Source organism: Dermacentor albipictus, chromosome 2 (genome assembly GCF_038994185.2).
Source record: "Dermacentor albipictus isolate Rhodes 1998 colony chromosome 2, USDA_Dalb.pri_finalv2, whole genome shotgun sequence".
NCBI lineage: Eukaryota > Metazoa > Arthropoda > Arachnida > Ixodida > Ixodidae > Dermacentor > Dermacentor albipictus.
In genome coordinates this window covers 167,167,585-167,187,982 of record NC_091822.1, presented here as the reverse complement: position 1 = coordinate 167,187,982, position 20,398 = coordinate 167,167,585, and the positions used below count along the sequence as shown (strand labels likewise).

The following is a 20,398-nucleotide window of genomic DNA, read 5'->3' as shown; positions in this document are numbered from 1 at the left end:
TGTGTGTGTGTGTGTGTGTGTGTGTGTGTGTGTGTGTGTGTGTGTGTGTGTGCGCGCGCGCGCGCGCGCGCGCGCCTCAGTCCGCAGCGATGTGCGACAGCATACATGCGGTTCATCACTGTTTGCGCAGTGCAGCACTGTAACTGCACGTCACGAATGAACTCGACGCGCACCATGCCAAATCCGACGGGTTGCGTCGACTTTTCGGAACGGAACTTTAATTTTGTTGTGACCGCTCAGTTTGCGGCAGCGGCGCGGAGCCTTCGCGTCTAGCTTGGGTCAGGTGCGCGTGATAGTTAGCGACAGTGGAAAAAGTGGCAGATCGTGATTTCGCGGCCGCCTCCACAAAAATCGACAAGCCACCACTTGTATGGGGACGCTCGGTCGCTTCTCGGGCATAATTAATTTGCCCCGTCACGAACTAGTTATAATACGAAGCTTTCGCTGTGACGTCTTTCCTCTAGCTTGCGCGCGAAGAAGTCGCTAAGTTATTATTATTATTATTATTATTATTATTATTATTATTATTATTATTATTATTATTATTATTATTATTATTATTATTATTATCTTTTGTCATACGGTTACGCCGGCGGCGGCGTAATTTCTTGCTCTATGGTGGCGTCCTCGCTTTCCTCGTCGTCGTCGTCGGCGAGCTTCGACGCTGTGCTCACGTTTGGCGTTAGCCCGACTGGTCTCCTTCCCATCCTACTCAACCTAAATAAAACGCACATTTCATGTTATATGTGCTGGGCTTGGTCATAATAATGCCTAACCGGTACACCTAGCGCTATGCGTGTTTCGATGCGCTTGGTCGCACATAAAAATGGATGTCGATATTTCAGCGCATAAAAAACTTCGCCGCATTGTCCTCGACAATGCAGAGAAGCGACATTTACAGGTGCTCCGGGCGAGGCGCACCCGCGTGGCCCCGGAAAATACACGTGGCGGGGAGGGGGGGGCGGAAGTAATCAAACTGGTGTTTATCGGTAGCCGAAAAGAGATGTGAAAATACGAGAATGCTGTCTTATGAGTACGGGGTTTCGAACCCTACATCAATGTCGATATGTCGACCTCGGTGTCGCGGTTGCGACGATATCTCTGCGCCGTTTTAAAGCCGGCTCCGAAAGATCCGTAGCGTGATAACCTTCGACGACCTGAGGGATCGCCTCTGCTCTTTGCGAAGTTTTCTTCGAGCCTTGTTTTCAAAACTTGGCATCCGGTGCCCTGTATCTTCGGTGCGTGCATCATACAGTCATCGTTCTTTGGTGGTCCTGTCCTCCTACCTTTTAGGCGCTCCAGCCCGCCTCCTCTGCAGCTGCTGCTTGTCCCATCCCTGACATCATGGATAAGCGACCAGCCTGAGTCATTAGGCTGTTACTAACGGCGAGACGATGCCACGTTGCAATCGAGCTGAACATTGCTTTTAACAGCATTGATTGATTGATTGATTGATTGATTGATTGATTGATTGATTGATTGATTGATTGATTGATTGATTGATTGATTGATTGGCGCCGACGTCTCGACCTCTCGTCCCGCGCAGGCGCCGTCCCGGCTGAACCCTGGAGCTTCCCCTGGAGCGGCGCATGCCGCTGGGCAGCAGCGGCGGCGGGGGCCAGCCGCCGTCGGGCGTCGGCGGCGTCGGCGGCGGCGGCGACTGCTACGGGGCCCCGCCGACGAGCAGCGGCGGTGGTGGTGGCGGTGGTCCGGGGGCCCCGATGCAGAACGGCGCCTACTCGTGGGTCGGGCCGCCGGCGGCGCTCAGCCAGAAGAGCTGGCCGCCGGGCTACCAGGCGAGCCTGACCAACCTGTTCCTGAAGAAGAACCCGCTCCACTTCGGCACGGGCATCTCGCAGCTGGCCGCCGCGTCCTCCTACCTGGAGAAGATGTCCTCGCTGGGCGCCGCCGCCGAACACCACCACAAGTGCCCGCACCCGGACGCCAAGGACAAGCCGTACCCGTGCGACCTGTGCCACAAGTACCTGACCATCTGCAACACGCTGCGCGACCAGCAGCAGCCGCGGCCGTCGCACGGGGGCGGACCGGTGGGGCCGCCGGGAGTGGGGGGCGGGCCGCCTCCCCTCGGGGCCGCCTCGGCCCTGGGCGGCCCGGGCGAGCGCAAGGGCGGGGGACCGTTGCTGGGCTCTTCGGCCTCGGCGCAGCAGCCGCCGCCAGGACAGCAGCAGCAGCCGCAGCAGCAACAGCAGCAGCAGCAGCAGCAGCAACAGGCGGCGCTGACGCCGGCATCGCTGCTGGAGCGCACCAACGGCCACGGGCACCACCACCACCACCACGGGGGTGCGCACCACGGGGGCGCTGCGGGGGGCCACGGGGGTGCGCCCCGGCCGCGCCCACCGCCCACCAAGCAGTTCCTGTGCCCGGTGTGCCACAAGTACTTCACCCAGAAGGGCAACCTGAAGACGCACATGATGATCCACACGGGCGAGAAGCCCTACTCCTGCCAGGTGTGCGGCAAGAGCTTTACGCAGAAGGGCAACGTGGACACGCACATGAAGATCCATACGGGCGAGAAGGACTTTGGCTGCGAGGCGTGCGGGAAACGCTTTACCCAGAAAGGAAACCTGAAAACCCACGTGCGGAGCGTGCACACGAAGGAGAAGCCCTTCGCGTGCGGCGTCTGCGGCAAGTGCTTCTCGCAGAAGGGCAACATGCAGACGCACATGCGCACGCACAACAAGGAGGACCGTTTTCCGTGTACTCTCTGCGGCAAAACGTTCTCCCAGAAGGGGAACCTCAAGACGCACATGCAGCGTCACACGGGACAGCTGCCGCCCCGCCGCTACGGCTCGCGGGGCTCGCGCGCCACCCAGGCTGTCACCGGGGGTCTCCTTCACCGGCCTCACTTGGCCGCCGCCGCCGCAGCCTTTGCCTCACTCGCCTCCACGTCTGCCCAGCAGCAACAGGGCACGTCGTCGCCCAAGCCGCACCCTGGCGGAGACAAGTCGCCCGCGCGGGGCAGCGGTCCCCCGACACCGCTCAGCCCCGACCTGCGCCGCGGGCCTTCCGAAGACGCATCGCCCGGTCCTCCCAGTGGAGCCGGCGGGCCTGACCCGCCGCGGCCTTTCTACTCGGCGCCGCCGACGCCGGCGCCTCCGCCGCCGCACTCGCCACGCTGGCTGGTGCACCCGCGCCACTACGACGGCGGGTTCCAGGCGCCTCCTTACCCGTCGTCGTTGCACCACCCTCCGCTGGCATCGCGGCTTGCCCTTCTCGGCGCCGGCTCACCGCAGCACCAGCCGCACAGCGGCGCCGCGTCGCCTGACGACAAGGCGCCGCAGCACCTGGGCTCCACCGGGAATCCTAGCGGGGGCGACTCGTTCCACTCGCCGGCCAACCCGGACTTCTCGCAGCTGCTCGAGTGAGGAGCCGGGTCGTGACGAGGACACACAAGAAGCCTGCGCCGCGTTCGCCCTCTGCGCCCCCCCACCCCATTCACGCCCCGGGGGGCGTGCGCGGCCAGCCCTGCTCAACAACAATCGCCACACCTCCCCCAACTCCTGCCCGCACTCTTCTTCGGACCAGGGTTTCTCTCTTCTTTGGCCCTCGTGCTGCAAGCCATAGCTTGGCACCCTGCCCGCCACCACAACTGTACATACTGCTGCAGTGTGCCCTCCTCTCACTTCTTTGTACCTGCCTTTCTTTGATTCCTCTGTTTCTTTTCTCAGTTGTTTGACTTGCCCTCGGGTTCTCCACTGCGTTCTTCTCTCTTATGTGCATGTGGGCACAGCAGTCTGTCTGCTACGATGTCTACAAGCTCACACTTAGTGCTCCTGTCCCGTTTTTCCTACCTAACCTGAGTCTCAACCGTCAACACGCTCACTATATGGTGCGAGGGTCTCAATTACTTTCAAGGATATCCTCTGGTGATAAACAAAGAGGAGAGCATGCCCGGCCTGCCTCAATTTTTTATGGGTCTCATACTACAGGCAGAGAGCTTTTTTGCACAGGAGCTTAGGGGCGAAACACTTCTAGAACCACACAGCGGGGCAATCAATTTTTGGCTGGGGGTGTTGGATACCTGGCTTTCAATCACTGAATCATTCATTACTAGTGTTGATTTTGTAAAACACTTGCCAAATTAATTAGGCTCCGTTCTCTTTTTCGCCGTGCAAGCGCCGACCTACCGTGACATTAAAAGGGGTGCTCCGTCTTGTCTCTCTGTCCAGCACAACCGAGTCGCGAGCCGCGAGGTGTTGTGTGTATGTGGGCAGAACAAACAAACAAAAAAAAAGGTGTCTGTGATCGTTTTCTCTTCTCTTCACTGTCACAACATTGTCCACCCTTCTACACTCATGTTGCCTATATTTTTCAAAAGGTGCCAGGGTACACTCAACCTTGTTAGCCTCCCCGTCTTTCATTTTACTATCATAACCCACCATCTGTTGCAGTCAGAACTTGTGTGTGGCGGAGCAGCACAACCTTTAGCAGTAAGCGGCTTCTAGGAGAGCCCCCCGTTTCTAATGCGTTCCCTCCGGGTTGTTACACATGAAGCCACTACTTGTTTTTAGTTTGTAGAACATGATAGTGGATGACCTGTAGGCGTGTTCCAGTGACGGACACACGTGGAAAGTTCTTAGGCGTTGGGTCACTTGGATACATATGCCGCAGAATGTGCTATGTGTGTTCTAAATACTAGAACATGCACATGGAGGAGCCATTGCTATGTTCTGAGCATACGAAGGGGAGAGAACTGTTAAAGCCTCATTTGCCAAGCAACTTAAGTAGCCGACTTCCTGGAGCTGATCTATAGATGGCACAATATGCTCTTTGCTGATCTACGCAGCCATCTTGGAGTTATAACTGGTGCAGCATACATTGGCACAAAACGTAGTGCACAAACAGTGCACATTCCAGTCTCTCTAGAGTAGAATCAGTTTATTCACGCAACTAAACAAGCAGACGCTGCAAAGGCTGTGTATATATGCAGAGGTTGTCCCATAGTTGGAAAATGAAACGGTTATTACTGTGTACCATAAAACTGCAGCATTTTAGTATCAGGAAGTGCGTTGCATCTTTGCAACACTGCCGAAGGTGCTGTTTGCCACACACAACTGGCTTGACCTCGATTCGTCGGCCTCGGTTCTCGAGCACGTGTTCACTCTGTGCCACTGTCGTCATGTCACTTTGCCGTCTGCTCTGGCGCTGTCGCAATAACTTCCGAGCTGCAGCGCTTTTTCCGTTCTTTATCTGCACCTGCTTCGTCACCTTTATCACTTGATTCTTGCAAGTAAGAATTCCCTCTTACTGCATCACTATCCGTCAAGTCACTTTGGCCTTTTGTTAACTTTGCCCCCCACTTTTCACTTTGCCACTTCGTTCACTTAAACCTTGGTTCTCAGAGTCTCACATGCTGTTTTCTCATTTTGGTTTTCTTCTCAGACACTCATGATGCGCCACCTTGTTCCTCTTATTTTGTTTGTTTTGGTCTTTTTTAGCCCCCAGGAGTTTTTCTGGTCTCCAGATGCTCTCGACATGGTGCTCTCTCACATTTCTCGTTGTGTCCTGCATACATACTTTTGGATCTCACAAGTCATGGCACAGACTTTTTTCCCCCGCCTTTATAGCTCAGCTCTGACTTTCTTTGTTGGCTGCTGTTTTACAGGGGTGGCGTTTTCTGTTTCCTTGTCTTATGTACATACAGGTTTCGTTCATTACGGTTGTCACTTCGTGGCACCGGCGCTGCTTCCCCTATCTTTATTTTTTTATTATTAGCTTTTTTTTTTACCCATCATTTTTTTTAAATCTCGCATGGCGTGATGAAAAAATTACTGCCGTGTTTTGACCATGTCTCCCGTCGTAGCTGAATTCAATGTCCCGTACATGTCACTGTCGGTGTGCTTATTGGGAAAAAAAAAAATGAGAAGAAGTGGCGAAGATCAAAAGAAAAAAAAATAGTATCGTAAGATATATACATATATATTATATATATTTACATATAGATTACATCTCATTGTTTTATGTGGCCCATTGTCAGTCTTCTCATCTATGTCACAGTGTGCTTCACTTCTTTTGTTTGCTTTTAAAATCCCTACCCTGTTCTTTGTAGGAGACAATTCTTGGAGATTTAGTCATTCTAATGGTTGTTTATTCTTTAGTATACTCATGTCTCACATCTCTTGCATGGCTTATCTGTGCCATTGAAATTTGGCCCAATCTACATCTAGGTTATCGGTGGGGGGGCTAGAAATGTTGCTGGAAGCTTCTATTTCCACTTTTTGTTTATCAGTCAAGCACTTTTCTTTTCTTTTTTTGGTAGAGTATCTAGCCTAGGCATGAAAACAGAACAAGTGAAATAGTATGTGAAAGTTTTAATGAACACAGTAAGTGCAAGTCTTAACGTACAGTTTTTCTTTAGTGAGGTCAAGATCATCTAGAGGCAGTCATTGGCTGTGAATAGTGCATTTCTTGATCTACGTTGGTCGCGAACATGTCCATCATTGCTCACCCCCTGTAGCATTGTCTCCTACAGGCTCCTTTGTATTCTGTCTTCTCAATTACTTTTCCATTTGACACTCATCTTGAGTTTCCTTGGCCTTGTGTACGCATTTACTTTCACAGTTTCATTCTATTTTCCTGATTAGGTTTCGATTTGCTTCTCTTCATGCCTGCTTACTGACCGTCATCACGCGAAAACTTGTTCCAAGTAACCACAGCTGTCCGTGCAATATGGGAAATGCGTAATTCTGTCATCATGTGCTACCTTCCCCCGTACTGATCCAGCGGCACTTCTTTGGACTGAGAGTGGTCCCGAATGCCGAGGACTTAAGTTGAATGACTTGCACGGTTCAAGCTTGTCATAGAAAATTGAAATTGGCTTGCAAGAGTACTGAGATTTGTTGGAGATCGACCACTGTTTAGTGGGGAGGAAGCATTAATGAAACCAGGCAGGAGGTAAAAGTTTGCACCTGGCACCAGCACTGTTGCTGCGTTAAACGAACACTAAATGGTGAAACACGAAATCGGGGGAGAACGGTGGCAAGATTTCTCATCCTAAATTTGGCGCCTGAACAGTAATGCCAACAATGTCAGTGCAGCGTCGTGCATTTCAAGTTCTTTTCACGCGTACGGGCAGGTTACATGCTGGAAAAACTTGCCAAAAGATTCCGGGTTGAATCATTGCTTACTTTCGTATTCAGTGTAATCCTCTTTATGTACAAGCATTTAATTAGCCAGGAGTAGATGCCTGTGGAATCCACGAGGGTGAAAGAAGTTTATACGAGTATTTCAAAGGTGATGTCACCATCCGTGTTTATTTACGGTGCTTACTAAGGCTTTGCTTGCTGTGAGACCTGACTATTTAGTATTGCAGAAATGTAGCATTGAAGCTAGCTAAACTTAAACATCTTTCTTAAAATAGCTAGCTTAAACAATATCTAAGTATTGGTGCAAGGAAAGCCAGCGCGGCATGTTGAAGCAAACCAAACAAAATGCATTCCACTTTTATTCGCTTTCACATCATTCAGTAGCACCCAGCATCCTTCGAAGTATTTTCACAAGCTTTTGAGGTAAAAGTCAGAGAAATATAACTTTAATATCAGAAAGTTCTGTCCTTTTGCTTCTGCGTTTTAAAAGTTAGCCTTGATGCCTGCATTGGCTGTCTCAGTAGTGCTGCTGTATTTGCACATAAAGAACTGTTCATTTGAAAAGCTTCTTAAGAGCTCAGCTTGCAATGCTACTTGCACTTCCCAAAAAATAAATGTGCCTCAGAATTGGGCTCTGTCGGAGAGGTTTCCACTCATATTGTATCCAATAATTGAAGAATATCCAGCCACAAGAAAGTTTAGTATGGCCAGTTGTCTAGACGATAGCACAATTATTAACTTGTTAGCTATATTGATACTCGCATCTGTAGGGTTTTGAATAGGGGTGAGATTTTATTGCTTTTCATTGTTAAAGTATTTCAAGCCAAATTTCTGGAAAGGCCTACGGGGGCATGTGCATTAATAATTCTCCTTAATCGAAAACACTTCTTTTTACATTACGAAGGATACCCCAAAAATCTAACACGCTGTGCATTAACTTGTGTATCAGAAAATTTTAAAGATTTATGAAATATGCTAGCTCGTTGGCAAAATTTACTATCTTTAGAACTAAGGCAAACATTGCCCATTTAGGTTTGCATTTACTGCAATATGTACTTGTTGGCATGACACCACAATGCTCCCAAATACTACTGCTGCATTTATAGAAGTGTAATTGTTTTGTTAAAAGGCGCAAACTGCCTCAGTCATACAAAGCTGAAGTCAGTTTTAACGTGGACTTAGTGGGAACATTGATTAAGCTCTTTAACAGACATTTCTATATGACTGAAATTTACCCCTCTAAACTCCTAAGTTCTTTCATTAAAATGTTTACAGAGTTTGCTGTGTTCCCTTCTAGCAAATTATTGTGCATCATGTCTGAATTCGATAAACGTATTATACATGCACATTCATTTATATTGTCTCAAGATATTAAGAAGTCTGTTTAAGCGACTGTAAGGTTCGGCATGTATGGTTCGAGCGTAATGTAAGGTTCACATATAAAGTTCGAGCCTAAATATCTGAGAATATAATGAAAGGAATCAAAAGCATCAAGGAATATGTTCAAGTGCCGAGAATCAAATGCCCGACGCAAACTGACTTGATGATTCATCTCCGACAAGCAAAGCCAAAGAAGCTTGTGACCTGGACAAGTACAACTCGTCCTTGGCGATATTGGTACAAAATGCTAGAATGTCTACAGCTCAGGCTTGGTTGTTCAAGAGTTAAATAATTTACCAGCCCTAAATGTCATCTTAAAAATAGGAAAGCTTTGAAAAAGGCCATGGGTTATAGTTGAAACTTATCATATAATGCATTTACTTGACATCAGACTGTATCTGTGTTGGCATAAGCTGTACAAGGTTGCCTTTCTTTAGTATGCCCAGTTCGTGCCTGGCGGCACCGCATCAGGTGCTCCATCTCCCCAGACACAATTTATGCAGCAGAAAGTGTAACAGCGCTGTGTGCCGAAAACAGTCTGTAGCAATTTATCCAGGAGTTAATTCCTCCGAACGAAACTGGTGAGGCATTCAAATGTGTAAAGGGCCATAGTTTCAGCACCGTATGCCGCATATATGTTATTCATGGCAGGTCTGCCAAAAAGCATGGAACAGCAGCTGACTTTGACTTGCATGGGCTTTTCTCGGAGAGCATTACGGCACATTTGTGAACACCCGTCACGTCACTTGTGATTTGTGTAGTGTGTCCTCCTGTGATGTCGCGCGGTGCGGAAGGGAGGAGGCGACGCGTTTTGATGATAATGATGAAATGGTTTAGTTGTGCTTCTCCGCCGGGCGCGCGGTGGCTTAGCACAGCAAAGCTGTCATCTTTTCAAAACCTCCCTTCCTTCCTTCCGATGTTACCGGTGTATCGTACATATTCCCCCTCCCCCCTCGTTTTCTTCCACGATTCCTAATTGTGGGCCAAGGTTACGTGAGAGAAGCAGTACAAAGTTGAGGGAACAGTGTTGGCACTGTTCTGAAAGTTGTTTTTTTCTTTCTGCAATCCCCCCTTCATGTCCGCACTACGGAAGCACGTTTGCACGTGGAACTCTCCAGCTGGGCCGTGATGGAGAAAATTTTTTAGAATGTAAACAATGCTCACAGAACACCATGAGCTGAGGATGCAAAGTGTAGAAAACACGCACGAGCTTATACTGATGTGAGTCCTCTCGGTTAATTTCAAGCGAAGTCGTCTATTGCGCTGCCTGTCGGATGATCCAGTTGCGCCTCGCAGCTGCTCATAGCTGTGTCAGCTCCCGGAGAGTGGAATGTGCACGTTGCTTGCCTAGTGCATGCATGGAAGCAACTTTCAAGGTATAGGTGGACTTTATTTTTTCTTGAAATGCGTGTTTTAGTTGTAAAGAGACGAACTTTCAATGGGTCTGCGCATCCTGTGTTCGGCTGGTGCCTCGCAGAGCCATCCTCCCCACTTGTCATCAATACATGGGTCCTCCCCGACAGGCGGCACCCAACATTTCAAACACTTACCACCAGCGACTTCGATTGAACATGACGTGCGAATGTTTTCTATGCTTGCTGCATGGGCTCTGCATGCCCACCAAATTACCCAGCGCCATTTTTGTGGTGACACGCACGATCGCAGACTCATTGAAAATTCTCTCCTCAGTGTCTCGTGCCGTTTGTCCTTACTGCATTCTTGTTCTCTGATGTCATTCAGTCCTTTCCGTTTTCCTTTTTGAAAATTTTGCCGTGGTGCATTTTTTATAATCTTCGTTTTCATTTTGATCGCTCGTTGGTGTACGTGTAGTGTTGGAAACGCTGCACTTGTTGCAGCACATTTTTTCCAGTTGTTTTTTTCTTGTGTGACCCAGTGAAGCAGCGAAAGGTGATGTTGTGATTATTTTGCTTGTGGGGTCATTCCGGTGTTTGTGCAGCATTTGTCAAGAGGGATACTATAATGATTAAACTTTGCCCGTCATGGGCTGGGTGCTTTTGTTGGATGGGCGGGCCATACGTCAGTGGTTTTACCAGGCATGCTTTGCCGTCGAGGTGTCACGAGGGAGGTAGTAGGTAGGTGGCGGCACGACACTGTCGCCGACATTATTTACTGTTTTAGTTACAAACCAGCATATTGTTTTACACGTTTTCCCTCCCTTTCACCCTTTTCCAAAGTCAAGAACCTGTGAGGAAAAGGAGAGGCACAAGATTAAAAAAAAATGAGCTTATGTGTCCGCATTGCAGGATAGGGCTCGCAAGTCGGTGAAATGCAATACCCGCCCATGTGTGTGCCGGGCGGCCCGTGATCATATGCATGCATCAAAGCAGTGGTGTGTGCATAGGTGTGCACTTGCCAGTGAAGAGGGCAACACACACAGCAATGTTTTTGTCAGACGCGGTTCCTGCGGGCTGCACTGCTGCTCCGTACGACGGAAGATATCGCCTTGCAGACGACGTTGACAGAAGCAACAAGAGTGGACAGTGGTGTTAAGTGAGTGCCGCAATAGTGGCATGTGGGACTTGTTGGCCACCATTTGGGGTCATCGCGAGCTGGAACTCTCGTGCCGGTGACGTGCTGCCCTCCTTCCCCACGGGAGAAGGGCACTGGATTCTTTGTATACGTACGTGGGACACGGCGGTCCGGCGATTGTGCAAAACGGATATGGGGCGGGGGAAACATGGAGGTGGAAGGAGAAGACGAAAAAGAAGAAGAGGGGGCTACAAGATTATGTATGTGAACTGCGAGTTCGCGCTACGACGAAGCATTGTGTCAAGAGTGTTTGTTCACTGTCTTTCATATATATACATGTGGTTTCTTTTTTCCCCTAATTACAGCTGCCTTTTTTTTTATGTTGACATGGTTGTTGGGTGGATGTCCTAGTAAGACTAGGCTTCCTCCTTTGGTTTCCCTTCCCACTCTCGCTTTTTTCTTTAAAATTCTTCTCACCGTGATTGTCTTCTCTCTTTATGAAGGTGTGTCGTCCGTCAAGAAATGTGTGTGTAGGGGACTGCTGCGTTAGCAGCGCATGTTGCCCGTCTGTCCGGCCCGGTGGTCTTCTCAAAGAAGGAAAATGAAACAAAAAATGAAAAAGTGTACTGTCAGTAGTAGTTCTCGTAGAAGTTGTCATCGTTGTGGTCTGCAGAGTAATAATGTGCACAGTCGCCACCGAGTTTGGATTTCAGTTCATTCTTCACCTTGTGGTTTTTCTCGAGGAAGCTTTGCATGTCGAGGAGGGGAAAAGAATCCCTGTGATTGGCACCGTTGCGCCTGCTGGCTTAGTCTAAAACAGGTTCTGTGCTGTTTCCAGATAATGAAATGCAGTCCTTGTTGCTGGTGGTAATAGGTGCATTGAGATTTTTTTTTTTAATGCGACACCATCACCTTTAGAAATGAATAGATACTCAAGTCGTTTGGCTCTCCAGAGGCATTTGATAGAATTATGGCTGAACTTTTATTTGGCAGTATACTTTATCATACATGAGCTCTTAACTTGGTAATCAAAATTGTCTCAGTTTGTCGCCCACCTTTTTGATCCTGTCTCCCTTACTGCATAGTGGGGACTTTTTGTGTATCTTTAACTCGATGTTTTGTTTTGGCACATGCTTTCTCGTTTTTGTTTTTCATCTTATGATATGCAGTAATATTAGACACATTTTTTTTAACCTAAGTTCGAAGTGTTAAAAAGAAAGAGCAAAGCAACAAGAGTTGGCCCTCTGTTTCTTCTTGGTTCGGCAGTTCCTATCGAGCCAGATTCTGTGATAGCCGCAGCAGCCCTGCTGAGCTTTTTTTTTTTTTTTTCTCTCGTTTCAGTCAGTGATGTACAAGATAGTATTCCCTAAAAGCAGCGAGGTGTCGTGCCTAGCTGGTCGCCAGTGATTGTGTTCTGTAGAACGAATGGGGGCTGCTCGCGATTCATTCCAGCAAAACTGCTGCTTCCTTCCTAGCTCCTCCTCTTTTCTATAGAGAGGAACCCCCCCCCCCTTTTTTTTGTACACTGCTCAGTCAATTATTGCAAGTGGTCATAAGCAGTTTGTTTTTTTCTTTTTCCCCGGCATCTTTTTGGATGAAACTATGCAGGGTATAAAGTGGTAGAAAGGTGCGTCTCGAAGGAGGAGAGACTGCAATCTAGTCTTGCGACGATGCGTTGATTCTCCGACCGATCCTCGCGGATCGCCCTCTTCTTAGTCTCCTGTATGTTCTCTTTTTTTTTGCTTTTTTACCACCACCCTTTCTTTTTTCCCCCTTTGGGCAGTCACTAGCCCATTTTTGATCTCTTACGTTTTCGTATTTACTTGTGGTGGCCGACTGGACGAGTCTGCAGACAACGTGAACACCGATGCATTTTTGTCTTGTCTGAGCATGTTGTGCTGAGAGTGGATAGAATGTGTGACAAACGTGCTAAAAAAAATGTTTACTGTGCATCCGTAGTAGCTCGTTGCCTTGGACAACAATTTCTCATTTGCTTTATTCCTTTCTTTCTATTTTAGTGGTAACTCGCACTGCAGCTTTTTTTTTTTTTTTAGCAACACCAGCTTGCTCAGAAGCCGGCGTGACATCGACCAATGTGCCAAGAAAGTAAATCAGCAAGCTAATACTGATAAGGTCGGCCTCGCCTAGAGCTAGCCCTTAACTCCCTAAATTTTGTATCAAAACTATGCTTTATCTAAAGACACTCTTTTTTTCTCTCAGCAGGTTTAGTGTTTAAAAATGCCACAGAGAAGTGGCTGTAGTCCTGTGAATTCTTTCACCTGCTGCTGGTTAGATGGGGAGCTTTAGAAATGGCAGACGCAGCGGCTGCAAAGTTGGCATGCAATGTCAGCCCAACATACGACAGGCCCCCAAGCCAAGTGTCTAAAACATGCACAGCGATGCCGACACCATTTTTCAGCTATGCTGAAGTCCTTTAGCAAGCTGCCTATGTACTTTTTCTTTGGACTGAAATGCTGAACAGATGGAGACATGAGCACATGAAAACACCCACCATGTGTGCCTTCATTTTGCAGTGCAATGTGGTGTGCGTGTTTACATTCTTGTTTCTCCCTACGCCTCGTGCAAACCCCCCCAAGGAATGCTCAACCAACTTAACGAAGTCGCGCCTTGCCTGCGTCTGCCATTTCAGAAACTCTCTCATTATTCTTTACCTAAATTTAGCCCCTAATTTACTCTCTCGCTCTTCTTTTTCCCTTAGAGTTTCTGAAACGCTCGTCTTGCTTGTGGAATGAATCCCACCGGTTAAAAAAAAGAGAGAGAATATGGTTGTTTGTAAAGATGCTTGTATTTTTACTAGAGTGCCCTTAGGCATGTCGGTTAGGGGCATAGGTAACATATTGCAACCTTTGTCATGCGCCAAGTGTACGTTGGTGTAGCAGACGATAGGTGGCAAGAAGGATGCATGAAAAATAAGACACTTTGAATGTAACGAGTGGAAAGTGTGCGCATGTTGCGGCACACGGCTCTTCATCGAGCAATGCAGCATCTGCCGCCTATGGCCCAACGGTGTGTGTATGTGTGTGTGTCTGTACGTGTGTGTGTCTGTATGTGTGGGAAATATGCAATGCTACTGTCAGAAACAAAAAAAAAAAACAGGCAGGTGTTTTCGGATGGCCCGCCACCAAGCAAGAAGAAGACTGTGATGAAAAAAAAAAAAAAGCCAACCAATTGAAGCTGGAAAACGAAGTTCACACTAAAGGAAGAATGAACGTTTTCCGCTTTTTGGTTTTTTGCAGATTAAAATGAAAAAAAGAGGCGTTCTCTCTCTTTTTTTTCCTCCCGTGGTCACTCATTCTCAAAAGAGGGCGATGGGTTTTTTATGTGATGCGTGCAAGCGGCCTAGCCGTGCCCCAGTTCTTCTACTTGCTTGCTACTTGTGTACCGTGTGAATCCCGTCTCTCAAGGCTCTGTGTAATGTGGTTGCCTCTCTTCTCAACTTATTGAGCGCGGCTTTCTCTGTGACATTGCATTCTATCTTTCTCTGCCAACTTGCATATCTTTTTTGAGAACGCTCCATGTTTTTTTTTTGTTGTTGTTGTGATGGCCGAGTTTGTTGTGCGTGACCATGTGCGACAAGAGAAGCAGTTTTTTCAATGTAACGGTGCGTGCAAAAAAACCTGTGACCCCGGTGCGTTGGTACTTGTCGGTGTGTGATCGAATCTCGTTATGTCTCGACCCTCCCCCTTTATTTTTGCGTTCTTTCTTTACACAGCAGTGGAGGAGCATTTTTAGAAGAAAAAAAAGAATGCCAGAGTGTGTTAAAGCGAGAACAGGAATTTCATTTTGTTGCCCTTCTGCCTGGAATCGTGTTCCCATTGCACTTCTCTAATCTACCAGTGCCTCCTTTTGTTTTTGCCTGCATTATGCCACCTGTTTTACCCCCTGCAGTGTCATGGTCTGGGAACTCGATGGGGCGAGGAATGATTTTTCGCTCACAGTCGTCGATAGTTAGGGTACCTGCACGTCTATGGTACACAGTCATCACCTGATCCTTAAAACCTTAAATGAGGCTCAGACTTGTCAGGCCAGAACTGTCTTTCTATAAATATGTTATTCACCACGCCGAATTGCTGCCTCTGCTACTGCGTGGAAGTACCTTATGCCATTTAAAAAAAATTATTGGCTATTTCTTTGTCTCGTGTTTCTTTTTTCTTCCGCAGTGAAAATTTTAGCTTGCACACCACTTGCAACTGACAGCGGCTAGGGCAATCACATCATGTAGACGCCACAAGAGCAGTAGTTTGAGTAGCTAGCTAGCTTTCCCTTGCAATGGAAGATGTTGATGTAGATTGTCATGTTGCAACATCTGCAGGCACCTATCTGTACCAAATGATTTATCTGGCTGACATAATAGCCCTATGTATCCAAAGCTTGCAGTTCCGAGCACATGTCCAAGTTCACCATTTTGCAGCCCTAGCTGTTCTTTCTTCTTTTTTTGAGCATTTACATTACTGCTGCTGCTACTGCTACCTCGTTAGCAGCTGTGACACCCCTAACAAATGCTTGTTTACACAGAGATGTAGGTTTTCAGACTGTCATTACGTTATGAGTGGGGCTGCGCGAAGGTTTTGACAGATATCATGCGGTCTCTGCTCGCCCCCGGTTTCCCAGACCGCGATACTGGTGGAGGTTGAGGGGGATAGCCCTGCTTGCTTTGCTGGGCATGCGCCCGTCTTCTAGACAGTTGCACGCGCACAGTCGGTTGCCGCAAAGTCTGCTGGTGGTAGGCTCAAATGTGAATTTGCCGCCAGTTGTCAGGGGCATCGACGTCGTGCGTGCACTGTTTGAAGTTGCTGCCCAGTGTGGTATTGGTGACATGCTTTGGTTTGGCTGCCGCGCTCCCGCAAACCGCCGAAGAGCTGGCTGCTCGCCCGCCCCAGCCCCTGCCATGTTCATGATTGAGGCGGGATAGTGGTGGGGCGAGCTGCCTGTGCCGCTGCCCTCCATCTCTACACTTTTGTCGTTTGTGTGCTTTGATGTTGCCGCTCGATAACTTTTTGCCCTCCCCACGCGACTCTTTGGCTGTTCTCATAGTCTCCCCATCCCTCTTTCTTCCACGCGGAAAAAAAAAACTCATTTCGAATAAACTTTTTTTTAGTTGAAGTCTGGAACAGGCTTGTCGGTGTTTGCTCATTCGTTTCTCTAGGTTCACAGACACTGTGCGTAGGAAGTTGGGTAGCTAGTTGTTGGACAGGGGCGGCCTTAGGGAGAGGCAAGGGGCAGCCGCCCATGCTTCCCCCAAAGCTTTAAATTATGTTACAAGTACTGTGTTATACCAAAGTTGCAGGCATTTTATCCACTTTTGTAGGTAAGTAGGTGCAAAATCATAAAATATATTGTTGTAGTGCCCAGGCACGTACCCAGGATTTTTTTTTCAGGGGGGGGGGGGGGGGGGCGGCCCACCACCTCCATCATCATCGTCGTCATCAGCCTGTTTTATGTCCACTGCAGGACGAAGGCCTCTCCCTGCGATCTCCAATTACCCCTGTCCTGCGCCAACCGATTCCAACTAGCACCCGCGAATTTCCTAATTCCATCGCTTCACCTAGTGTTTTGTCGTCCTCCATTGCGTTTCCCTTCTCTTGGTACCCATTCTGTAACCCTAATGATCCAACGGTTATCTAACCGGCGCATTACATGACTTGCCCAGCTACATTTTTTCCTCTTGATGTCAATTAGAATATAGTCTATAGCCGTTCGATCTCTGATCCAAACCACTCTCTTTCTCTCTTAACGTTATGCCTAGCAATCTTCGTTCGATCGCTCTTTGCGTGGTCCTTAACTTGCTCTCGCCCCATATGCACTGGCAAAATGCACTGGGAAATGCACTGGCAAATGCATTGGCACTGGACATATTGCACTGGCAAAATGCACTGATTGCACACCTTACTTTTCAATAATAATGGTAAGCTTCCAGTCAGGAGCTGGAAATGTATGCCGTATGCGATCCAACCTATTTTTATTCTTCTGTGAATTTCCTTCTCATGATCAGGGTTCCTCTGATTAATTGACCTAGGTAAACGTACTCCTTCAAAGTCTCTAGTGGCCAACTGGCCATCCTGATCTCTTGTTCCTTTGCCCGGCTATTTATCATTATCTTCATCTTCTGCATAATAATATTCAACCCCACTCTTACACTCTCTCTGTTAAGGTCTCCAATCATTTGTTGTAACTCGTCTGCATTGTTGTTGAATAGAACAATGTCATTGGCAAACCGAAGGTTGCTCAGATATTTGCCGTCGATCTTTACTCCTAAGCCTTCCCAGTTTAATAGCTTGAATTCTTCTAAGCACGCAGGAAATTGCTTTGGATAAATTGTGTGTCCCTGTCTGAACCCTTTCTCTATAGGTATCTCCCTGCTTTTCTTGTGTAGAATTAAGGTAGCTGTAGAACCTCGTAGATATTCGAACGCGAAAGACGAGTCAGTAAGACAAGAAACTGTTTACCGATTATATTTACAACAACGGTTGCAGCGCTAACTGGTTAGATTCACAGCGCGAGCCTAGTTCGTTCTTCCTCCTCTTTACTGGAGTGATGGCACCTACGCGCCTCGTTCAAACAAACAGATACCTCACGCATGTAGCAATATTTTCCAAGCTTTTTACGTAAGCGTTCTGTACTCCTTGATTACGTAGTGCCTCTACGACTGCTGGTATCTCTACTGAATCAAATGCCTTTTCGTAATCTATATAAGCCACATAGAGAGGCTTATTGTACTCTGCAGATTTCGCGATAACCTGGTTGATGACATGGATGTGATCCATTGTAAAGTATCTCTTCCTGAAGCCAGCCTGTTTCCTTGGTTGGCTAAATCCAGTGTTAACTTTATTCTATTGGAGATTATTTTGGTAAATATTTTATATAGTACTGGGAGCAAGGCAATGGTCCCATAATTGTTCAATTCTTTAACGTCTCCCATTTTTGTGGATTAGTATAATGTCTGCATTCTTCCAGTTTTCTGGGACTCTTGCAGTCGATAGACACTTCGTATAAAGAGCCGCCAGTTTTCCAAGCATTATGTCTCCTCCATCTTTGATTAAATTGACTGTTATTCCACCTTATCCTGCCGCTCTTCATCGTTTCATGTCTTGCAGGGCCCTTCTGACCTTATTGCTAGTTATAGGAGAGTTTCTGTATCCTGTTCATTACTGTTTCTTAGTGAACTATCGTGACTCCTCTAGGTACTGTATACAGGTCAGCTCAGAATTTTTCCGCTGCTTTTACTATATCATCGAGATTGCTGATGATATTATCCTTCTTATCTTTTAGTGCATACATCATGGTTTGTCCTATTCCAGGTTTTTTTTTTTTTTGACTGATTTCAGGCTGCGTTCATTTTTTACGGCTTCTTCAGTCTTTCTCATGTTATAGTTTCGAATATCAGTTATTTTCGCCTTGTTGATCAGTTTTGACAGTTCCGCGAATTGCGTAACGCTATGCGGCCGCCAGTCCCATACAACCGCGTAGAGCGCAGGACTCTGTGATTCTAGACGTACTGTGTTCACTGCGAAAGGTTAGAAAAACACCCACATAAGCACAGCAGAGAAGTGGCTACGTGAGGCGGTTTGACCAATAACTGTAGAAGCGTCATTCAAAACAAGTAATTGTTCTCCACTTCCGGCGGCCTTTTCTCTACTTCCTTTTTAAATAAAGAGATGTTGATCCATAAATATTCTCATAAACAACGGTTAACTTTTTTATTATTCGCTTTTGCTTGCAGTTTGGTTGTTGCCTTGACTCTCTCCCTTAGTAGATCGCTTAATTTCTCAACTCCTTGCAATTTTTGTTTCCAGTTGCCAATTTTGCACAAAAGGTGCTATACAGTTAGGGAAAAACAGACGAGGTAACGGGCGACAGTCATCTTGCTTATGGGTTTAAGGGTTATTGCAGGGTTTCATGATGGACGCTCTTTCACATTATTTTATTTCCCACCTTATCTCACCGATATCACGTGTATATGGTTCAGGGCATCTGCCAGCGTCGGGGCGAGCCGTAACTCAAGGAAACAATGAAGCAAAGGGATAAGTTAAACGCAATTGGCGTTTTCTCCGGCCGCAACTCGTTCCATGAGAGTACAGACCAGCTGAGTAACAGCCGCATCCCTCTCCTGGTCCCAGGATCAGCCTAAATAAAAGAAGGTTGAACTAACAAAAGCAACAGCTATGCGCGTGACGGTTTAATAGGTGACAACTGAACGCATCTCGAGTTAATCGCGCGGGTGCGGAATCTACGAGAAAACTGTCCTTCACATTACAAGAGATGCCGATAACTATCGCCATCTAAAAGGAGTGAAAAAGGCAGCATAATGCTGACCAATGAACAGCTGCGAAGTCTCAACATTGATCTGGCGGCGCTTTAGGAATGTGTGAGGAGTGGTGGCGTGGGTGGGGGGGGGGGGAGGGGGGGTATGCCACTTGATCTCGAGGGGGGCCCGGGCGCCCCCGGCCCCTCCCCCCCCCCCCCCCTGGGTACGTGCCTGGTAGTGCCTGAGGTTGTCAATGGAGCAAGGCAACTTATAGTGTTCCGTGTTGCTGCTTGCAGCTGGACTTGTTTGTTTGCATATCTTTAACCCCTTACCTGCCACGTTATATATTAAAAAAAAAAACGTTTTTAAAATGCCATAAGTGCTTGTATGAATCGCTGCATTAAAAAATGCCCGGCATGCACTCGGAACAATTATTTGCAGAACACCCACGCAACTTGCATGCACCCATGCAATTCTAGAGAAAGTTGGCTTCACTATACTGCTTGAAGTTGGCATTTTCAGCTCCATTAAAGTGAACGAAAAGTGCACGACCCAAAGCCAATATCGCAAGGAATGCCATTCCACAGTCATGACAGCGCGTATGCGTTCCCTTCTCTTAGGGCGCAGCTCTAAAGCGAACGAACACAGCGAAGGAGGAAGGTATGGTGAAAGCGTGAAAAGAAAAGCGCAGTGTGGCGACGATGGCTACGAGATGGCGCCAGAGTGGCGTGCGTCCTTTGGGAGGTCTGTCTGTCTGTCATGCGGCGGCTATGAATCGCGTCACCCATGCGTTGTCTCTCGCGATCTCCAGTTTAGTGAGGCACTTTATTGTGTCGCGCTTTGCTCCGTTTGCAACGTGCCGCGCGAGACAGATTGTCCGCGTGAGCCAATGTATCGCGAAAGGAAAGCACGCATATAGCTGCGCTCAAATTTCGCATTAGGGATTATTGTAATCGCCGGTGAATTTTTTTGATGCTATCACTCTTGACTTCATGTTTAGTCTTCAGAAAAATTCTCACTGATTGCCCTTTACGTAAGGCAGTTTCATTGCGTAATGCTCCCGTTTTGAACGAGGTTCCCAGCCCTCGCCGAAACGTCAGTCAAATCTTGGTATTTTTTCCTGCCTCCTCCTGTTCTCTGTCTTGACCTGCTTCAC

The 20,398-nt window shown here is 47.7% G+C and overlaps 1 protein-coding gene across 2 annotated transcripts in view; it reads left to right on the top strand.

Moving 5' to 3' along the window:
* The window catches only part of LOC135910674 (zinc finger protein 316-like), a 74,960-nt gene extending 58,852 nt beyond the window's left edge, over nt 1-16,108 (top strand). For both annotated transcript variants that reach the window (XM_065442713.2, XM_065442714.2), the window contains exon 3: nt 1,547-16,108. In XM_065442713.2, coding sequence (XP_065298785.1) covers nt 1,590-3,386 — 1,797 coding nt within the window. In that variant the 5' untranslated portion in view covers nt 1,547-1,589 and the 3' untranslated portion in view covers nt 3,387-16,108. The remainder of the gene's footprint in view (nt 1-1,546) is intronic.
* The last annotated feature ends 4,290 nt before the right edge of the window (nt 16,109-20,398 follow it).